Here is a 16,762-nt window from a genome sequence, read left to right as displayed (position 1 = left end):
ATGCAGTGCCACTTCTTCTTCTTGAACAGAAAACAGCACATATGTCTACAGCACGATGGCTGAGATATCACACTATTTTACTTGAAATGACAAACACTGTACTGTACTGAACTGAACCCTGCAACTCTTCTTGACCTCATGCTTCTTAGCCATTAAAGAGGCAGGTGCATGTAAATTAGCACAAGGCAAAAGTGTTACCATTTATACTGATAGCAGAAATGCTTTTAGGGTAGTACATGATTTTGGCACGTTGTGGAAACATAGAGGCTTCCTGACTTCTTAGGTAAATAAATCATGTACAGTACAATGGCCTGATTTCTGATCTCCTGAATGCAGTCCTATGAACAAAATCTATTGCTTTATGTAAATTTGAAGCACATACAGGGATAACTGACTCCATTTCACTGGGTAATGCTTAAGTGGATGCAGCAGCAAAGGCAGGTAAGCGGGTCCAGAGCCAGGAGAAAAAACAGCAAACTACAGCTGATAAAAGGAGCAAGAAAGAACATCAGGGCCCACAGTGACATGCTAATAACCTCTCCCATGAGCTCCAGCTAACTCTCTGTGACACGTCTGAGTCAGAAGAACACCCTGATATATCACAGCTTGACGCTGAGAGAAAAAGCAGCTTCATCTGAACCCAAAAGGTGAGGACATACACACCTCAAACACTGGGCACACACAAATGTGAATGAAATAAATAAACTTAATGAAAGACACCCAGTCTCTTACATACACACCCACACCCACCCACACACACACACACACACACACACACACACACACACACACAGATCTGACTTTATAGACAAGTTAGAAGCTCTTGTTAGGATGAGGAGCCCTAGGGACTCTGATCCAGAACCAGACAAAGGTGAATACAGATGGTAGAGACTGTGATTTGCAATAAAGTTGCTAGATCAAGGCTTTGCCTTTAACTGCATTTCTTATGTAAGGGTCCTGTCCCCACAAAACAGCATATTGTCCACTGAAGATCATGTAATTTATGAAGCATTCATGAAAACCATATAGGGGAAATTCTTCGTTGATATGAGATTGTACATGATTAAGCTTAGCTTAAGGCATACAGTACATGAATATGTTCATGATTGAGTAACTATACTGTTATGTAGAGTTTAGATCTTTGTTACTAATTAATGATTAGTAAAATTTTATGTATTGTCCCAGGGACAAAAGAAGGGAATTGTGATGGAAATTTTTACAAAGAAGCTGTTTGTTAATTCTGACCTGTGTGCAGGACTAGAAGTTGATTTTACTTAAACCCACTTCTTCACTTACAAAATTACACAGGTATTCATGGACAGGCTTTAAGTTGGTTTAGATCCTACCTGTCTGATCTATACCATTTTGTAGAATTAAATGATGAATCCTCCAGTTTATTACCAGTTAATTATGGGGTCCCTCAAGGATCAGTTCTAGGACCTTTGCTTTTCTCAATATAAATGCTTCCCTTAGGGATCATCATTAGAAAGCATGGGATTAGTTTCAACTGTTATGGACAGAAGCTGCACAGAAGCTCTCGCTCATCTTCCATTTAGAGGGATGTTCTGTTACTAGTAGCTCGACAGTGAAAGACCTGGTGTTTATTAGACAGTAACTTGTCTTTAAAATCATATCACCATATTACAAACACAGTCTTCTTCACCTTAGAAATATTGCCAAGCTGAGAAACATCCTGTCTGTATCTGATGCTGAGAAGCTAGTTCATGCTTTCATGACCTCTAGACTGGACTATTGTAATGCATTACTAGGTGGTTGTCCTGCATCTTTAATAAATAGGCTACAGTTAGTCCAAAATGCAGCTGCCAGAGTTCTCACTAGGACAAGAAAGTATGACCATATAACCCCAATTTTATCATCTCTACACTGGCTTCCTAAGTTTAGAATGGAATGGATTAGTATGGAATGAAAACCTTCATAGGTACAAAAAATCTCTTAGTGCTGCTAGATCAGTGTATTTCTCCAGCCTTATTGAAAATAACAAAAATCATCCTAAATTTTTATTTAATACTGTAGCAAAATTAACTAGGAATAAAAACCCTGTTGAAAAGCGCACATCATCTATTTGTAGCAGTAACGACTTCATGAATTATTTCAATGGAAAAATTGGTAACATCAGGGAGAAAATTCAGACCATTAATTTAATACTAAACAATTTGATAGATAATGCTGTAGATAATATTTCTGTTTTTGATCAGTATTCTAACGGTTATCAAACCTTTGATTAAAAAACCTGACCTCAACCCAACCCAGCTGTCCAACTACTGTATAGGCCAATATCAAACCTCCCCTTTATCTCCAAGATCTTAGAAAAGGTTGTAGCTCAGCAGTTATGTTCAGACCTACATAGGAATAATATTCATGAAATGTATTAGTCAGGATTTAGGCCTCATCATAGCACAGAGACGGCACTGGTTAAAGTGGTAAATGATCTGTTACTGGTCTCTGATCAGGGTTGTGTCTCTTTGCTAGTTTTCCTTAATCTTATTGCAGCTTTTGATATCATTGACGTCATCATGATATTTGATATCATGTTATTTTACTTGATAGACTAGAACATGTTGTTGGTGTTACTCTCTCAGTGTACCACAGATTTCTGAAAGCTCTGTGTTCTTTTTTTCTACATGTCATTTTTAGTGAATAGATCAAAAGTTAGTCAATATTCTGTATGTGTTTGGTCAAAATCACCTCCAGTATTTTATTCTTCAGAGCTTTTACACCTCCTCTGAATCTTGAAATAATAAACATATACAGCAAGGACAACCACTGAGAAGATATTCTTCAGTTACTGGGCTGTTTTTCAACCATACAGTAGCATGGAGGTACTGACTGATCACACAACTCTGCACCTCACCTGCACATCTGAATATATTTCCTGCTCTGTATTTACTATGCCTTTGGCACTAATTTCAGAACATTGATATGTGACATTTAGTCACATCACCTACTCTGTGGTACACACTGACATGCAGTATACAGTCATTTGATCACCTAATGATCAGTGCATGCTGAAGACTTACCGGTTCTCAGTGTGGGTTTGGTTGAATCATTGTATCTGACTCAGTCAGTGTCTTGCAGTGATTTACACCATGGTCTACAACTATTCCACCTGTTCAAACTAACCAGAATCTGGTGAAATAAAGGGAGAAAAAAGCTATATGTGAAGGACAGAGGTTACTCCAGGACCCGAGTATGTAACAGGAGCTTTTCTATAACTTTAAGGTATGAGGGGATAAAGTATCCTGAGAAAAAGATTTGTTCTTCGGAGAACACTGTAGGGATAACCACTAGGTGTCACTGTTTTTCATTGTTGAAAGATGACAAACAGTCTTGTGACTATAAAAGAAGAGAGATTACTCGCATGACCCTTGAGAGCCAACCGGGCATGCATCACAAAGAGACCCTCCATAATATAGCAGGGTCACAGACGCATACACTGCTTACACGTCATAATATCTTATTTTTTCCCCTAGTATACACATACAGGACAAACATATGACACAAACATACACAGAGAACATCCTGAAAACAAAGAAGCTGTGATGTAGATGCCCTTATATGGCTCATATTCCCTTTGTCCTATCCAAGCCATTAAATGGGCATGTGCACATGAAGCTTCAGACACAACTGCCTGCTGCGTCAGCAAAATAAGGACCACAGCTAATTACACAAAACAAAAAGAAACAAGAAGACAGCAACTTCTAGAAAATGTTTTAATTTTAATACATAGCATATAGTGCAAATTTTTTAAATGATTCAAAATAGTATGATTAGATTTGATTAGGTAAAGCACTATGGTATATACTGTAGTAAGAGGCAAGTGAGGTGTGGTGGAAATATGCAAATAAAAAAAAGTCACATAATATTATCTTGTTCTTAATAAGAGTTTGCTTCTCCTAATCATATGCAACCAACAGGCAGCTTTGATATTTAGTGTGTAGTTAAATTTTATGTCTCTTTTCACCCAAATGATATTAAGTACGGAAGTTATTTCCTCACATGGGTTCTCTTACCACTGCTATGCTGATGATACACAACTTATCTTCTCTTTCACACCCCCAGATACCACAGCTTCTGACCGGATCTCAGCATGTCTGGCAGAAATTTCATCATGGATGACTGCTCATCAGTTAAAGCTTAATCCTAGCAAAACTGAACTGCTGTTCATCAGGTGATTCATCCCCAGGTCATGACCTTGCTATATCCCTGCACAACGATCTGATCTCCCCTTCAGCCACAGCTCACAACCTTGGGGTAACCATGAACAATCAACTGTCCTTTTCCTGTCATGTTGCTAATGTGACTCGCTCATGTCGGTTTCTTCTCTACAACATTAGAAGGATTCGACCATTTCTGTGCACACAGGCTGCTCAGGTACTTGTTCAGTCTCTTGTCATTTCTAGACTGGATTACTGCACTGCACTGCTGGCAGGTCTACATATGAACGCAATCCGTCCTCTGCAAATGATCCAAAATGCAGCTGCACGGCTTGTTTTCAACCTGCCAAAGTTCTGCATACCACCTCACTGCTGCGATCCCTCCACTGGCTTCCGGTAGCTGCACGCAACAGATTCAAAACACTGATGCTGGCCTACAAAGCCAAAACTGGACCAGCTCCCTCTTACCTCAAAGCCCTCATTACTCCTCACACTGCACCTCACACCCTCCGATCTACAGCACTGCTCGACTGGTTCCACCATCTCTCAGGGTAAGAGGTAAGTATACTACAAGACTCTTCTCTGTTCTGGCAACAAGGTGGTGGAATGAACTTCCCCTAGAGGTCCGGACAGCTGAGTCACTGGTTATTTTCAAGCAGCGGTTGAAGACCTACTTATTCAGGAAACACTTCAACTAGCACTTCTTTCCTTATCTTTTGCATTTTAAAAAAAAAAAAAAAAAAAAAAAACCTTTGACACTTTTTCATTGTAACCCTGAACAAATGTAACTTAGTGAGCCAGCATTAATGTATTCAATGTTAGAGATTTAAGCACTTATGTACGTCACATGCTGTAAATGTAAATGTAAATGTAAAGTACGGAGTTCTTAGGGGGAAGTAGATGAGACGCTATCTCACCAGGGCTCCCTCTACTGGTCATGAATAATATGGACACAACTAGACCTTGCAGCTATCTTTCCTTGAAAATTATACTAAAAAATACATTCATTTGGAGGGCTTGTTTCTTCAAAGATATCATAACAATCAAAAATTTAACTCAAAGTAATAACAATGTCATATATAACATTATACTGCACAGGATCTCTAACAACATGTCACGGTCCAGTGGTTCACTGGCTGTGGTGCTAGCTAAGTAGGAAAGGTGCTGGACTACGGTCTGCATGTTTGTGAGTTCAAAACCCAACACTGTAAGCCTGCTGTAATGCTGCTGTAAGCCTTGAATGCTCAGTTGTGTAAATGAGATGGAATGTAAGTTGGTCTGGATGAGGTTGTCTGCCAAATACTGAAAATATATTTTCATAATAATAATATTTTTTCTTTTTTTTTTTATTTAAAAATACCTAGGTGTGTGTGCATGCATGTGTGTGTGTATGTGTATGCCTGTGTGTGTGTGTGTGTGTGTGAGTGTGTGTGCCTGGGTGTATGTGTATGTGTGTGCCTGTGTGTGTGTGTGTGTGCGTGTGTGTGCCTGGGTGTGTGTGTGTTTGTGTGTGCCTGTGTGTGTATGCCTGTGTGTGCGTGTGTGTGCCTGGGTGTGTGTGTATGTGTGTGCCTGTGTGTGTGTGTGTATGCCTGTGTGTGTGCCTGTGTGTGTGTATGCCTGTGTGTGTGCATGTGTGTGCCTGTGTGTGTGTATGCCTGTGTGTGTGTGTGTGTGTGTGTGCCTGTGTGTGTGCGTGTGTCTGTGCCTGTGTGTGTGTGCCTTTGTGTGTGTGTGCGTGTATGCCTGTGTGTGTGTGTTTGCCTTTGTGTGAGTATGCCTGTGTGTGTGTGTGTGCGTGTATGCCTGTGTGTGTGTGCCTTTGTGTGAGTAGGCCTGTGTGTGTGTGCGTGCGTGTATGCCTGTGTGTGTGTATGTGTGTGCCTGTGTGTGTGTGTGTGTGTATGCCTGTGTGTGATCTTCTCAGCTGTCCTCACTATCCACTGCAGGGTCTTGAGATCTGAGATGGTGCAGTTCCCAAACCAGACAGTGATGCAGCTGCTCAGGATGATCTCAATGGTCAATCTGTAAAAAGTAGTCAGGATGGGGGGAGGGAGATGTGCCTTTCTCAGCCTTTGTAAGAAGTAGAGATGCTGCTGAGCTTTCTTGGTGATGGAGCTGGTGTTGAGTGACCAGGTGAAGTTCTCCACTAGATGAACACCAAGAAATTTGGTGCTCTTGACGATCTCTACAGATGATCTGTCGATGTTCAGAGGAGAGTGATCGCTCTGTGCTCTCCTGAAGTCAACAACCATCTCTTTATTTTTATCAACATTCAGAGACAGGTTGTTGGCTCTACACCAGGTAGTTAGATGTTGCACCTCCTCTCTGTATGCTGACTCGTTGTTCTTGTTGATGAGACCCACCACAGTCGTGTCATCAGTGAACTTGATGATATGGTTCGATCTGTGCGTTGCTCCACAGTCATGAGTCAGCAGAGTGAACAGCAGTGCACTGAGCACACAGCCCTGAAGGGCTCCAGTGTTCAGTGTGGTGGTGCTGGAGATGCTGTTCCTGATCCGGACTGACTGAGGTCTCCCAGTCAGGAAGTCCAGGATCCAGTTGCAGAGGGAGGTGTTCAGTCCCAGCAGGCTCAGCTTCCCAATCAGGTGCTGAGGGATAATTGTACTGAATGCTGAACTAAAGTCTATGAACAGAATTCGTACGTTCAGTTCAATTCAATTCAATTCAGTTCAATTCAATTCAAATTTATTTGTATGGCACTTTTAACAATTGAAATTGTCTCAAAGCAGCTTTACAGAACATAAACATAGAACAGAAGTTTATTATAAAAAAGTATATAAAGATTAATATAATACAAAATACAAGATTAATATTAGATAGATTTAAATGTGTATGTATTTATCCCAATGAACAAGTCTGAGGTGACTCAGGTGACTGTGGGGAGGAAAAACTCCCTTAGATGGTAAAGGAAGGAACCTTGAGAGGAACCAGACTCAAAGGGGAACCTCATCCTCATATGGGTGACACTGGGGGTGTGATTATAAATATACAGTCTGATAAATGTTGTATTGATGTAAAAGACCACATGGAGTTCACATCTACGTGTTAGAAGACTAGCTAGATACATGGGAGCTAAACCATTAAGAGCCTTTATGTAAGTAGCAGCAGTTTGTAATCAATTCTAAACTTAACAGGTAGCCAGTGTAGAGATGATAAAATTGGGGTTATATGGTCATACTTTCTTGTCCTAGTGAGAACTCTGGCAGCTGCATTTTGGACTAACTGTAGCCTATTTATTAAAGATGCAGGACAACCACGTAGTAATGCATTACAATAGTCCAGTCTAGAGGTCATGAAAGCATGAACTAGCTTCTCAGCATCAGATACAGACAGGATGTTTCTCAGCTTGGCAATATTTCTAAGGTGAAGAAGGCTGTGTTTGTAATATGGTGATATGATTTTAAAGACAAGTTGCTGTCTAATAAACACCAGGTCTTTCACTGTCGAGCTACTAGTAACAGTACATCCCTCTAAATGGAAGTTAAATTGTGAGAGTTTCTGTGTACTGGTTTTTGGACCTATAAGTAGTATTTCTGTCTTATCAGAGTTTAATAACAGAAAATTGCAGATCATCCAGTCTTTTATCTCTCTAAGGCATTGAGTTAATTTGGAGACTTTAGTTATTTCATCTGGGGGGCACGGTGGCTTAGTGGTTAGCACGTTTGCCTCACACCTCCAGGGTCGGGGTTCGATTCCCGCCTCCGCCTTGTGTGTGTGGAGTTTGCATGTTCTCCCTGTGCCTCGGGGGTTTCCTCCTGGTACTCCGGTTTCCTCCCCCAGTCCAAAGACATGCATGGTAGGTTGATTGGCATCTCTGGAAAATTGTCCCTAGTGAGTGAATGAGAGTGTGTGTGTGTGTGCCCTGTGATGGGTTGGCACTCCGTCCAGGGTGTATCCTGCCTTGATGCCCGATGACGCCTGAGATAGGCACAGGCTCCCCGTGACCCGAGGTAGTTCGGATAAGCGGTAGAAGATGAATGAATGAATGAGTTATTTCATCTGGTTTTGATGAGATAACGGTGTGTCGTCAGCATAACAGTGGAAACTAATCCCATGTCTTCTAATAATGTTCCCTAACAGAAGCATGTATATCGAGAAGAGCAGAGGTCCTAGAACTGATCCTTGAGGGACCCCATAATTAACTGCCAATAAACTGGAGGATTCACCATTTAATTCTACAAAATGGTATCGATCAGACAGGTAGGATCTAAACCAACTTAAAGCCTGTCCATGAATACCTGTGTAATTTTGTAAGTGATCTAGGAGAATGTTGTGATCTATAGTGTCGAATGCAGCACTAAGGTCAAGTAGAACTAATAGTGACATACAGTCATGGTCCGAAGCTAAGAACAGGTCATTTGTGACTTTCAGAAGTGCAGTTTCTGTGCTATGATGGGGCCTGAAACCTGACTGAAACTCTTCGAGGATATTGTTCTCCTGTAAGAAGGAGCTCAGTTGAACAGACACAACCTTTTCTACTATTTTAGACATAAACTGAAGATGTGAAATAGGTCTGTAATTTGAGAGTTCATTGAGTGAGTGTAGAGCTTTAGGTGACACTGGGTCACTAGTTGCTCTCATATGTTAAACATCACCTATTTTATTCCTGATACTTTTGATTTTATCAGTGAATAATCTCATAAAATCCTGACTACTAAACTTTGATGGAAGTGTGTTCAGATCTCTGGGTTTGTGTTAATCTAGTCACTGTGTTAAATAAAACCCTGGGATTGTTCTGGTTATTTCTTATGAGTTTGCTCAGGTGCTCAGAGCCCTAGCAGCTTTTAAAGCCTGTCTATAACTGGACATATTGTCCTTATACACAATTATAAAAACCTCTAATTTAGTTTTTCTAAACTTTCCCTTAAAAAGATTATAATGATAACAGAATAAATATCAGCAGATGAGCATCAGGTGGACTAATGGTTTACTTTTCTCTCACAAACTCAGAAGAAAGTTTCTTTAACATGGTAAATTGGCCTGAACATTTTCTCCTGCTATTTCTGCTGATGCTTATAAACTGTTTACGTTGACAAGGGACCAGTATAAACAATTTATATAAACCCGAATGAGATGATAAGATTCTACTTCCGCTGTAGTGTAGTATTTGTGTTCATAAATAAATGTATGATTCATTATTGTTATTATTACCGTCTGTCTTCCTACTGTTTTGTGTTTACTCTTCTACTCCTGGACATATAATCATAATTACCAAGAATTTCTCTTTAATCGACTCCCTCACACTTTGTAGTGACTTTATCAGAATGAAACTAACATCATCTTCTTTGTTTATTTCTGAAGCAACATTATTGATGTGAAAAGTCCTACCTAAAATAAACTAGAACAGATTCAGTTGATTGATGAGCTTAGATTATTCTTTACACTTTAGTAGAATAAATATTTGAATCTGCTGTATCTGAGTGTGTGTGTGTGTGTGTGTGTGTGTGTGTGTGTGCGTGTGTGGAATGTCTTATTTCCACTTCACCTCATTCACACTACAGAGTTTTGTGATAACAGCAGGAAGACCATATATGGTCAATATCACTGAGTGTGTGATGTTTCTTAGAATATTGTGTTTCTTTCCGTAAGCCGTGTGAATCACCATCTTCCTCCTGCCACTGCCTATAAAAACCAAACACACATTTTCATAGCTTGTAATGCAAAGAGCATTTCTCACTGATGGTTATTTATTTACTTAATTAATTTCTTTTAATTTGTTGATCTAATTTATTTATTTATTTATTTATCTATTTATTTATCTATTTATTTCACTATACTAATTTGTAAAAGTTTGTTAGAAGTTTTGTGTTTTCTTTTTTTTAACGATGTTGCTGTTTGCAGGATTTTTTTTACTTCCTCATTTCTCTCTCTCGTACCCTCTCACTAACTACTCTCCATCCCTCCATGATTCCTCTCCGGTATTGGCCTTCAGCGATCAAGTTCGGCAGAGACACCTGTATGTGGGTATGTACACACACACACACACACACACACACACACACACACACACACACACACACACACACACATTTTGTGAAGTAAAATTAAAGAACTTTAGTCTTCCTCAGTGTGAACTTACACAATTAAGTGAAAGTCAATCAGAAACATTTTAGAGAATAAAGAAAAAACTTACAGTAACCTAACTGGATACAGGGTTGAAGGTTTCTCTCTTTAGTCTCCTCTTCAGGATGTGAATTGTTTCTAAGGTCTGGTCTAAAATCCTAAATGTTTTCACTTTTTTTTGTTGAGTTGGCAGTGTGTTTTGGATCCTTGTCTTGCTGCGTGATGAAGTTCCTCTTGATTTAGATTGGAAGCATTTCTCTGTAAATTGTAATACTGAATGTTTCTGTAGACTTCTGAATTTATTCTGCTGCTACCATCATGAGCTCCATCATGAATAAATATTAGTGAGTCTGTTCCAGACGCAGCAACACAAGGCCAAGCCTCGGGCATTAGGATTTCTTTCTGTCCTCAGACGAGCTCTTTTGCAGGTCAGCTTGGTACACCTGCAAATCTGTGATTTTGTGCAGCTCTGCACCAGCTTAACTTATCTGATTGTAGACCTTCCCCATAAGACCAGCATGGCCCAACAGGGCCTCAATGAGAGCGCAGACTTTCTCCATGCAGCTGATGGAGAAGAGAGATAGCTTGTAAGCATCTCTTCAAAGCCTATGCATAGACAGCAGTGGCTGAGGAGAATAAACATGCAGAATACGGATCAATCCTCAGCCTTGACATCTCAGTGTGAAGTTCTGCGAAAAATGAGGCTTGGAGGTGGAAGGCGGTGTGAAGTTAGGTAGCGATTTCAATGCTAATCTTTCATAAGGCCAGTCTAATCTAAGCTTAGTAATGGCACATGTGATCACCTCCAAGAGCTATTCAAACAACAGAGAGCTATAAAAACAACATTTTTTATTTTTTAGAACAGCCACTGGTTGTTTTAGGAAGCTGTTCAGTGGCAGGCTGCTCATCATCGTCCACAGTGAACTCCTAAGTCCGATGCGTATAATAATAATAACCTGTTCGGGTCGGCGGAAATCGGAAAGGGAGCTCCGGGAGTCAGAGCAAACTAGAGTCAGTGGAGAGGAAGAGAAAAAGGACTCATTCATCTCTCCTTCCATTTCCACTAACTCAACTTGCAACCTCCATGACCAAAGCCATGAATCTTAAGAAATTTAAGTTTAAAATTCAGTTAATAAGTAATTAAATTAACCTTCAGTCTTTTTAGCAGACAAATTACAGATATTTCTCTATTTTTCTTTGAAGACTAATCAATGAAACCTGTTTTTTTTGTTTCTTAATTATCCAGAAAATAAAGACAACAGCCTGTTTGTTGAGATTTTACTCAATGGCACAGTGTCAGTAACTCAGAGTCCGACACCTTACAGTGAGTTTGTTTCTACATTTCTGTGTATGTGTGCATGATTATCCCATAGATATAAATATATACATGAGTAAAATTGTATGTTTGTGTGTGTTAGCGGTGTTGGAGCTAAAAGCCGTTAAACCAGGTTACACAGTGATTCGGGGTGTGAGGTCATCACTGTACCTGTGTCTGAATGCAGACGGTCACTTATTTGCTCTGGTGAGTAGTGACTTTTTCTACTTGGGTGTTTGACTAATCCCCTATTTACCCACTTACTGACTTTTGGTGATAAACAGGATTGTTGTATCATTTTCTTTACAATTCTCATAATGTTAATGTCCCTCCATGGGAGTGTCTATGTTCAGATTATTTTTATAAACAAATCCTGATGAATACTTTTGTAGATCTTGGTTTGAATGTGCAGGTGTTCTTTAAAAAGTGGACAGTAAGTGTATGAAGTGTAATTGTTTCACTTTTATTAACAGCTTAAGCTGCTTAAGTGGATTTTCTGAGCTTCACATTGAGACTATTAAAAGTGTGATGCTAATGACTCCAAGCTTGACAAATGTTTCTTCAGTAGAAGCTTTTGAGATTTTATCAGTGTCTAAACCACCAGATTAAAACACACTCACCTTCACACACAAACACTATCAGAAGGACATTCCATAGTGACATTCTAAGTGTATTTACAGTTATAAATTTCAGCATGTCAGATTACGATACATTAAACTGGCACACAGTGATGCTGGACTTAACACTGTTCATGCAAGAAAAACGTGCTCTAATTCAAGGACAGGATCGAGTCTGAGTGAGACGGAGTCTGATTTAAACTGTTTACTGTGTTTAAATCTGGTTGCTGTGTCTGACTGTTAAATCTCCTCTGAATGTGTGTGTCTGTGGTACAGGGTGTGTTTCTAGATGCTGATTGTTCCTTCAGTGAGATGGTACAGCCTGATGGTTACACTCACTTCCTGTCTGCTCACCACAGACTTCCTGTTTCCCTCAGTATGAAAGGTTCTCCTGGGAAACGCACACTCAGTTTCTCTCAGTTTCTACCAGTCAGAACCCATCTGTTTATGGAGATACAAGGATATGAAGAGACATCAAGGTTTCTGACCGCTGCAGATTTGGATTCAGATGATCCTCTAAGACTGACAAACACACATCAGGACCTGAGAAGTCCACTGTTTCACATCAACCAATAAGATTGCAGATCAGATCCTAAATACTTTTTATTTTAATGGATTTGCCCTTAAATGTATTTATTTATTGTTTTTTTTTTTAAATAATGTACAAATTTAAGTTCTGCTATAATATTATGGATATTTTGCCAGTTATTTGAAAGTGTTCTAAATACTAATTTAATTTTGATATTCCATGATTTATATTAATGATTAAATTATGGCAGTTGATTATTAGATTATTGGAGCTACTTCATCAGTCCTGATGTTCTACCCCTGGTTGGAGTCTCGTCACCCAGTGGTCACCCTGCCAGGGATTGATCTTCATGGTCAGTCAGAGTCTCATGTGTTGTGTATGAAGCCACCCGGAGACATCATGCCTTCTTCACTATTTACTGTAGAGTGTCACCCAAATGAGGATGAGGTTCACTTCTGAGTCTGGTTCCTCTCAAGGTTTCTTCCTCATATCATCTCAGGGAGTTTTTCCTGCTGCCGTCACCTCAGGCTTGATCATTAGGGACAGGGATAGGCTGCTTTGAGACAATGGGAATTGTTAAAAGCGCTGTACAAATAAATTAAATTGATTCAAGTTTTTTATTAATTTCAGTTAAACTCAGTTAATTTGTATATGTTACTTTATGTTATTTTTGAGACTTAACATATGTTACTGAGGTGACGGTGGGGAGGAAAAAGTCCCTGAGATGATAAGAGGAAGAAACCTTGAGAGGAACCAGACTCAGAAGTGAACCTCATCCTCATTTAGGTGACACTCTACAGTAAATAGTGTAAATGTAAATAATGTCCTTTCTCCAACCTATTTATAGTCGAGTGAAATAATGTGTCAGCGCAAGTTCACCACAAACACTAATATTAATTATCAAAACTAAATGAAGTTAATCAATGAATTTGAAGTTACCAAAATCAAGTTAAATCAATTAATAGGATAAAACTATTTTGAATAAATTAATGAATTGTGACAGAAAATCTGAGTTATATGAAATATTTATCAATTATTTCTATATTAATTATTTATAACATACACAACCCAGAACACACACTCTCTCTCTCTCTCTCTCTCTCTCTCTCTCTCTCTCTCTCTCTCTCACACACACACACACACACACCCACGTTTGATTTCACATTTATTTCACACATATTTTATCAGTTGCGTAATTATTACTGTTTCTCATCTCATTACAACTCAAACATCACATCCTGAAGTCAGTCATTTACAACACCTTTGACAGCCTTCTATTTCATTTCGGTTTAGAACTGACCTTGGCCCAGTCTGACTTCCCCAAAGCAGAAACAGGAGCTCATGATGAGCTACTTCAGTAATATTTTTAGTTTCTACTGGCTTGTAAGTGATTGGGATCTTAAACACGTGTCTTAAACACGAGGTTCAAAACTGAGAAGCTGACTTTGTACTTTCCTGTTGCAGCAGCTCCAGCAGTTTGTTGTATATATTTAATTTCCCTCCAGGATTTATAAAATTATTCTATTCTATCAAATTCTAAATTAAATTAAATTCTAAAATGTACAATGACATTTATGGCATTTAGCAGACAAATAAAATGCACAAACAATAAAACTTTATATTGTCACCCAAATGAGGATGAGGTTCGCCTCAGACTTGTTTATTGGGGATAAATACATAATAATGAATTATCTTTATAGTAATCTTTTGTTTACGTTTATGATCTGTAAAGCTGCTTTGAGACAATGTCAGTTCTTAAAAGCGCCATACAAATAAATTTGAATTAAATTTGTGACTTTGAGGAACTGCAAATAAAATGGAACATTTAAAGTTAAAGCCTGTTAGAAAAGTTGATCATAAACACAAATGAACTCGTGTTGATGATATATTGATAGAATAAAAGATGAATGAAAAGTGTGTGTTTATGTGTTTATTAGAGAAGTTTTAAATGTGAGAAAATGGAGTCTCCCTGCTCATTAAAGGTGGGGTCTCCGTTGTTTGAAAGCCAATGTTGACATTTGTAATCACCAAAACAAACACCCCCCTAACCCAAATGGGTCCCACCCCTGCATCGATAGCTCTGCCCACACATACATACGTAACCCAGGCGGCTAACGGAAAGAAACGTGTCTTTATCATAGCTGAAGTGAAGAACAATACGATTGTAGATAAACAAACAAGCAAAAATGACACACAAGCATAATCATGTAAAGGACAAAGGCATATATTAGTTCTGTGTAACAAAGCAAAACCAACGTTACTCACCTATCGAGAAGGAAAAAAGCGCCTCTGCGTCTTAAGTAAAGTTGGTCACATATTCACAGATTGGAGTTTCCCGAGTCAACAACTCCTGAGTTAAACGCTGTTACTACACAAAACACGGTTGTAGCTGCGTCTCTACATTACTACGATAGAAAAGAGGTGTTATTTGTGTAGTAACAGCGTTTAGCTCAGGAGTTATTGACTCGGGAAACTCCAATCTGTGAATATGTGACCAACTTCCTGCTCCTTCAGTTCTCTCCAGCGCTGGAAAGCTGATCCTATATTAACACGTCCTACTTCTTACCTTATCGTAAGCCTTTCTTCACTTTCTTTCTTTGTTTTTATCCTCCATGTTAAAACCGCTTTCTGCTAATGTCACACATGCGCACTGAACACTCTCTCCGCCCATATTGACAAGACACGCCTCTTTCTGCTCATTGGCTATACGTTTTTGATTTTTGTTTATTATTCGGCCCGACTCGGTTTTCTGAAGCATTTCTCAAAAATAGGAGACCCCACCTTTAACTCTTCAGTTTAATAGCTGAATGTAAACTGTTCATGTGATAAAGATGAAGTCTGTCTGCTTTTCTGACGGTATTTACAGTGATAGTTTAGTCTGAGACTCAGTGGACCAGTCTGAAATATGCTGTGTAAATGTTAAAATTAAACACTAAATTATTGTGTATAATATACTATATTAACACAATCAACCAAATACTGAATTAAAAATTTAATTTAAAAAAGCATAGTTTTAAAAATAAATAAACAATGTCAGCTTTTTTTTAATGAGAAATCAGGTGGAGTTTTAAATATTTCTGCAAAATTATAGTAGCTGTTATGTGAAATATTTAAAAAAAAGAAATTAAAAAAGAGTAAAAACAAAAGTGAAGTACAAACACTTTAAAGCAAACATTATTATAATTATAATAATAATAATTATTATTATTTTATTTATTTATTTTTAATTATTCCTCTTTATAGGCTTGTGCTTACCACCGTGACTCTTGGTTTGTGAAACGAATCATTGTGATTAGTTTCTGAGTTTTTACTCCAGCAACCATGAACTACTTCTGTATTTTTGCCACCGATAGTGACATCACTTCCTGTCTCTTTTACTGCTTTTTCTGTAGGGGCTCCATTCTCATTGGGATTAATGGAAAGGACTTTGGCTTTGGCTCCATCCACTATACCCCCATTATTCTCTGTGGCTGATTGAGCAGCTTTGTACTGGATCTCCTCATCGATGCACAGCTCTCTTCCTGAGTGATCAGAACGGGATACCATGTGACTGTCAGAGGAAGTTCCCATTGCCTGATGGAAAACTATGCCTGGGGACTTAGGCGTGTTTTTATTAAGTGTTTCCATGGTGATTAATGATGTAGTCATGTTCAACTTTCCTCTCAAGTGAGTTTGATTAGTTGATTGTTCTGAATCCTGATTGGTTGATGTGTCTGAATTCTGTTTGGATGGTGAAAGTTCTTCTTCCTGGATGTTGAGGGGAATGAACTCCTGCCAGTGATTGGTGGAGAGAAACCATTCAGCCCTCTGATTGGTAGAAGTGGAGCAATTCACACTCTGATCTGTGTCCTCAGAGGCTATGTTGTTTATCGTGAGTGTTGAAATGTGATTGGATGATGAAGGCTTGATGCCACTAAATGTGGGTGGTGTTTCAGGTACATCACTCTCAGTCATCCACATGTTTCCATGGATACGAACTCTATCAGTGCTCAGGGACTGTGTGGACATTTGGCCTATTACGCAGATGAAAAACATTATA

General features: G+C 38.9%; 2 protein-coding genes across 3 annotated transcripts in view; one reads left to right on the top strand and one right to left on the bottom strand.

Annotated features, from left to right (window-relative positions):
• Window positions 1–12,779, top strand: part of LOC132845369 (uncharacterized) — a 29,445-nt gene extending 16,666 nt beyond the window's left edge. The window contains exons 4-7 of the mRNA XM_060869323.1: window positions 10,041–10,163; window positions 11,509–11,586; window positions 11,681–11,784; window positions 12,471–12,779. Of these exons, the coding sequence (XP_060725306.1) occupies window positions 10,041–10,163; window positions 11,509–11,586; window positions 11,681–11,784; window positions 12,471–12,770 (605 nt within the window). The 3' untranslated portion in view covers window positions 12,771–12,779. The remainder of the gene's footprint in view (window positions 1–10,040; window positions 10,164–11,508; window positions 11,587–11,680; window positions 11,785–12,470) is intronic.
• Window positions 12,780–15,271: 2,492 nt separating this feature from the next.
• si:ch211-234p6.5 (pleckstrin homology domain-containing family A member 7) overlaps window positions 15,272–16,762 on the bottom strand; it is a 33,496-nt gene continuing 32,005 nt past the window's right edge. For both annotated transcript variants that reach the window (XM_060869147.1, XM_060869148.1), the window contains one exon: window positions 15,272–16,736. In XM_060869147.1, coding sequence (XP_060725130.1) covers window positions 15,961–16,736 — 776 coding nt within the window. In that variant the 3' untranslated portion in view covers window positions 15,272–15,960. The remainder of the gene's footprint in view (window positions 16,737–16,762) is intronic.

Source organism: Tachysurus vachellii, chromosome 5 (assembly GCF_030014155.1).
Source record: "Tachysurus vachellii isolate PV-2020 chromosome 5, HZAU_Pvac_v1, whole genome shotgun sequence".
Classification (NCBI taxonomy): domain Eukaryota; kingdom Metazoa; phylum Chordata; class Actinopteri; order Siluriformes; family Bagridae; genus Tachysurus; species Tachysurus vachellii.
Note: the sequence above shows the minus strand (reverse complement) of the source record. Positions and strands in the feature narration are given on the sequence as shown.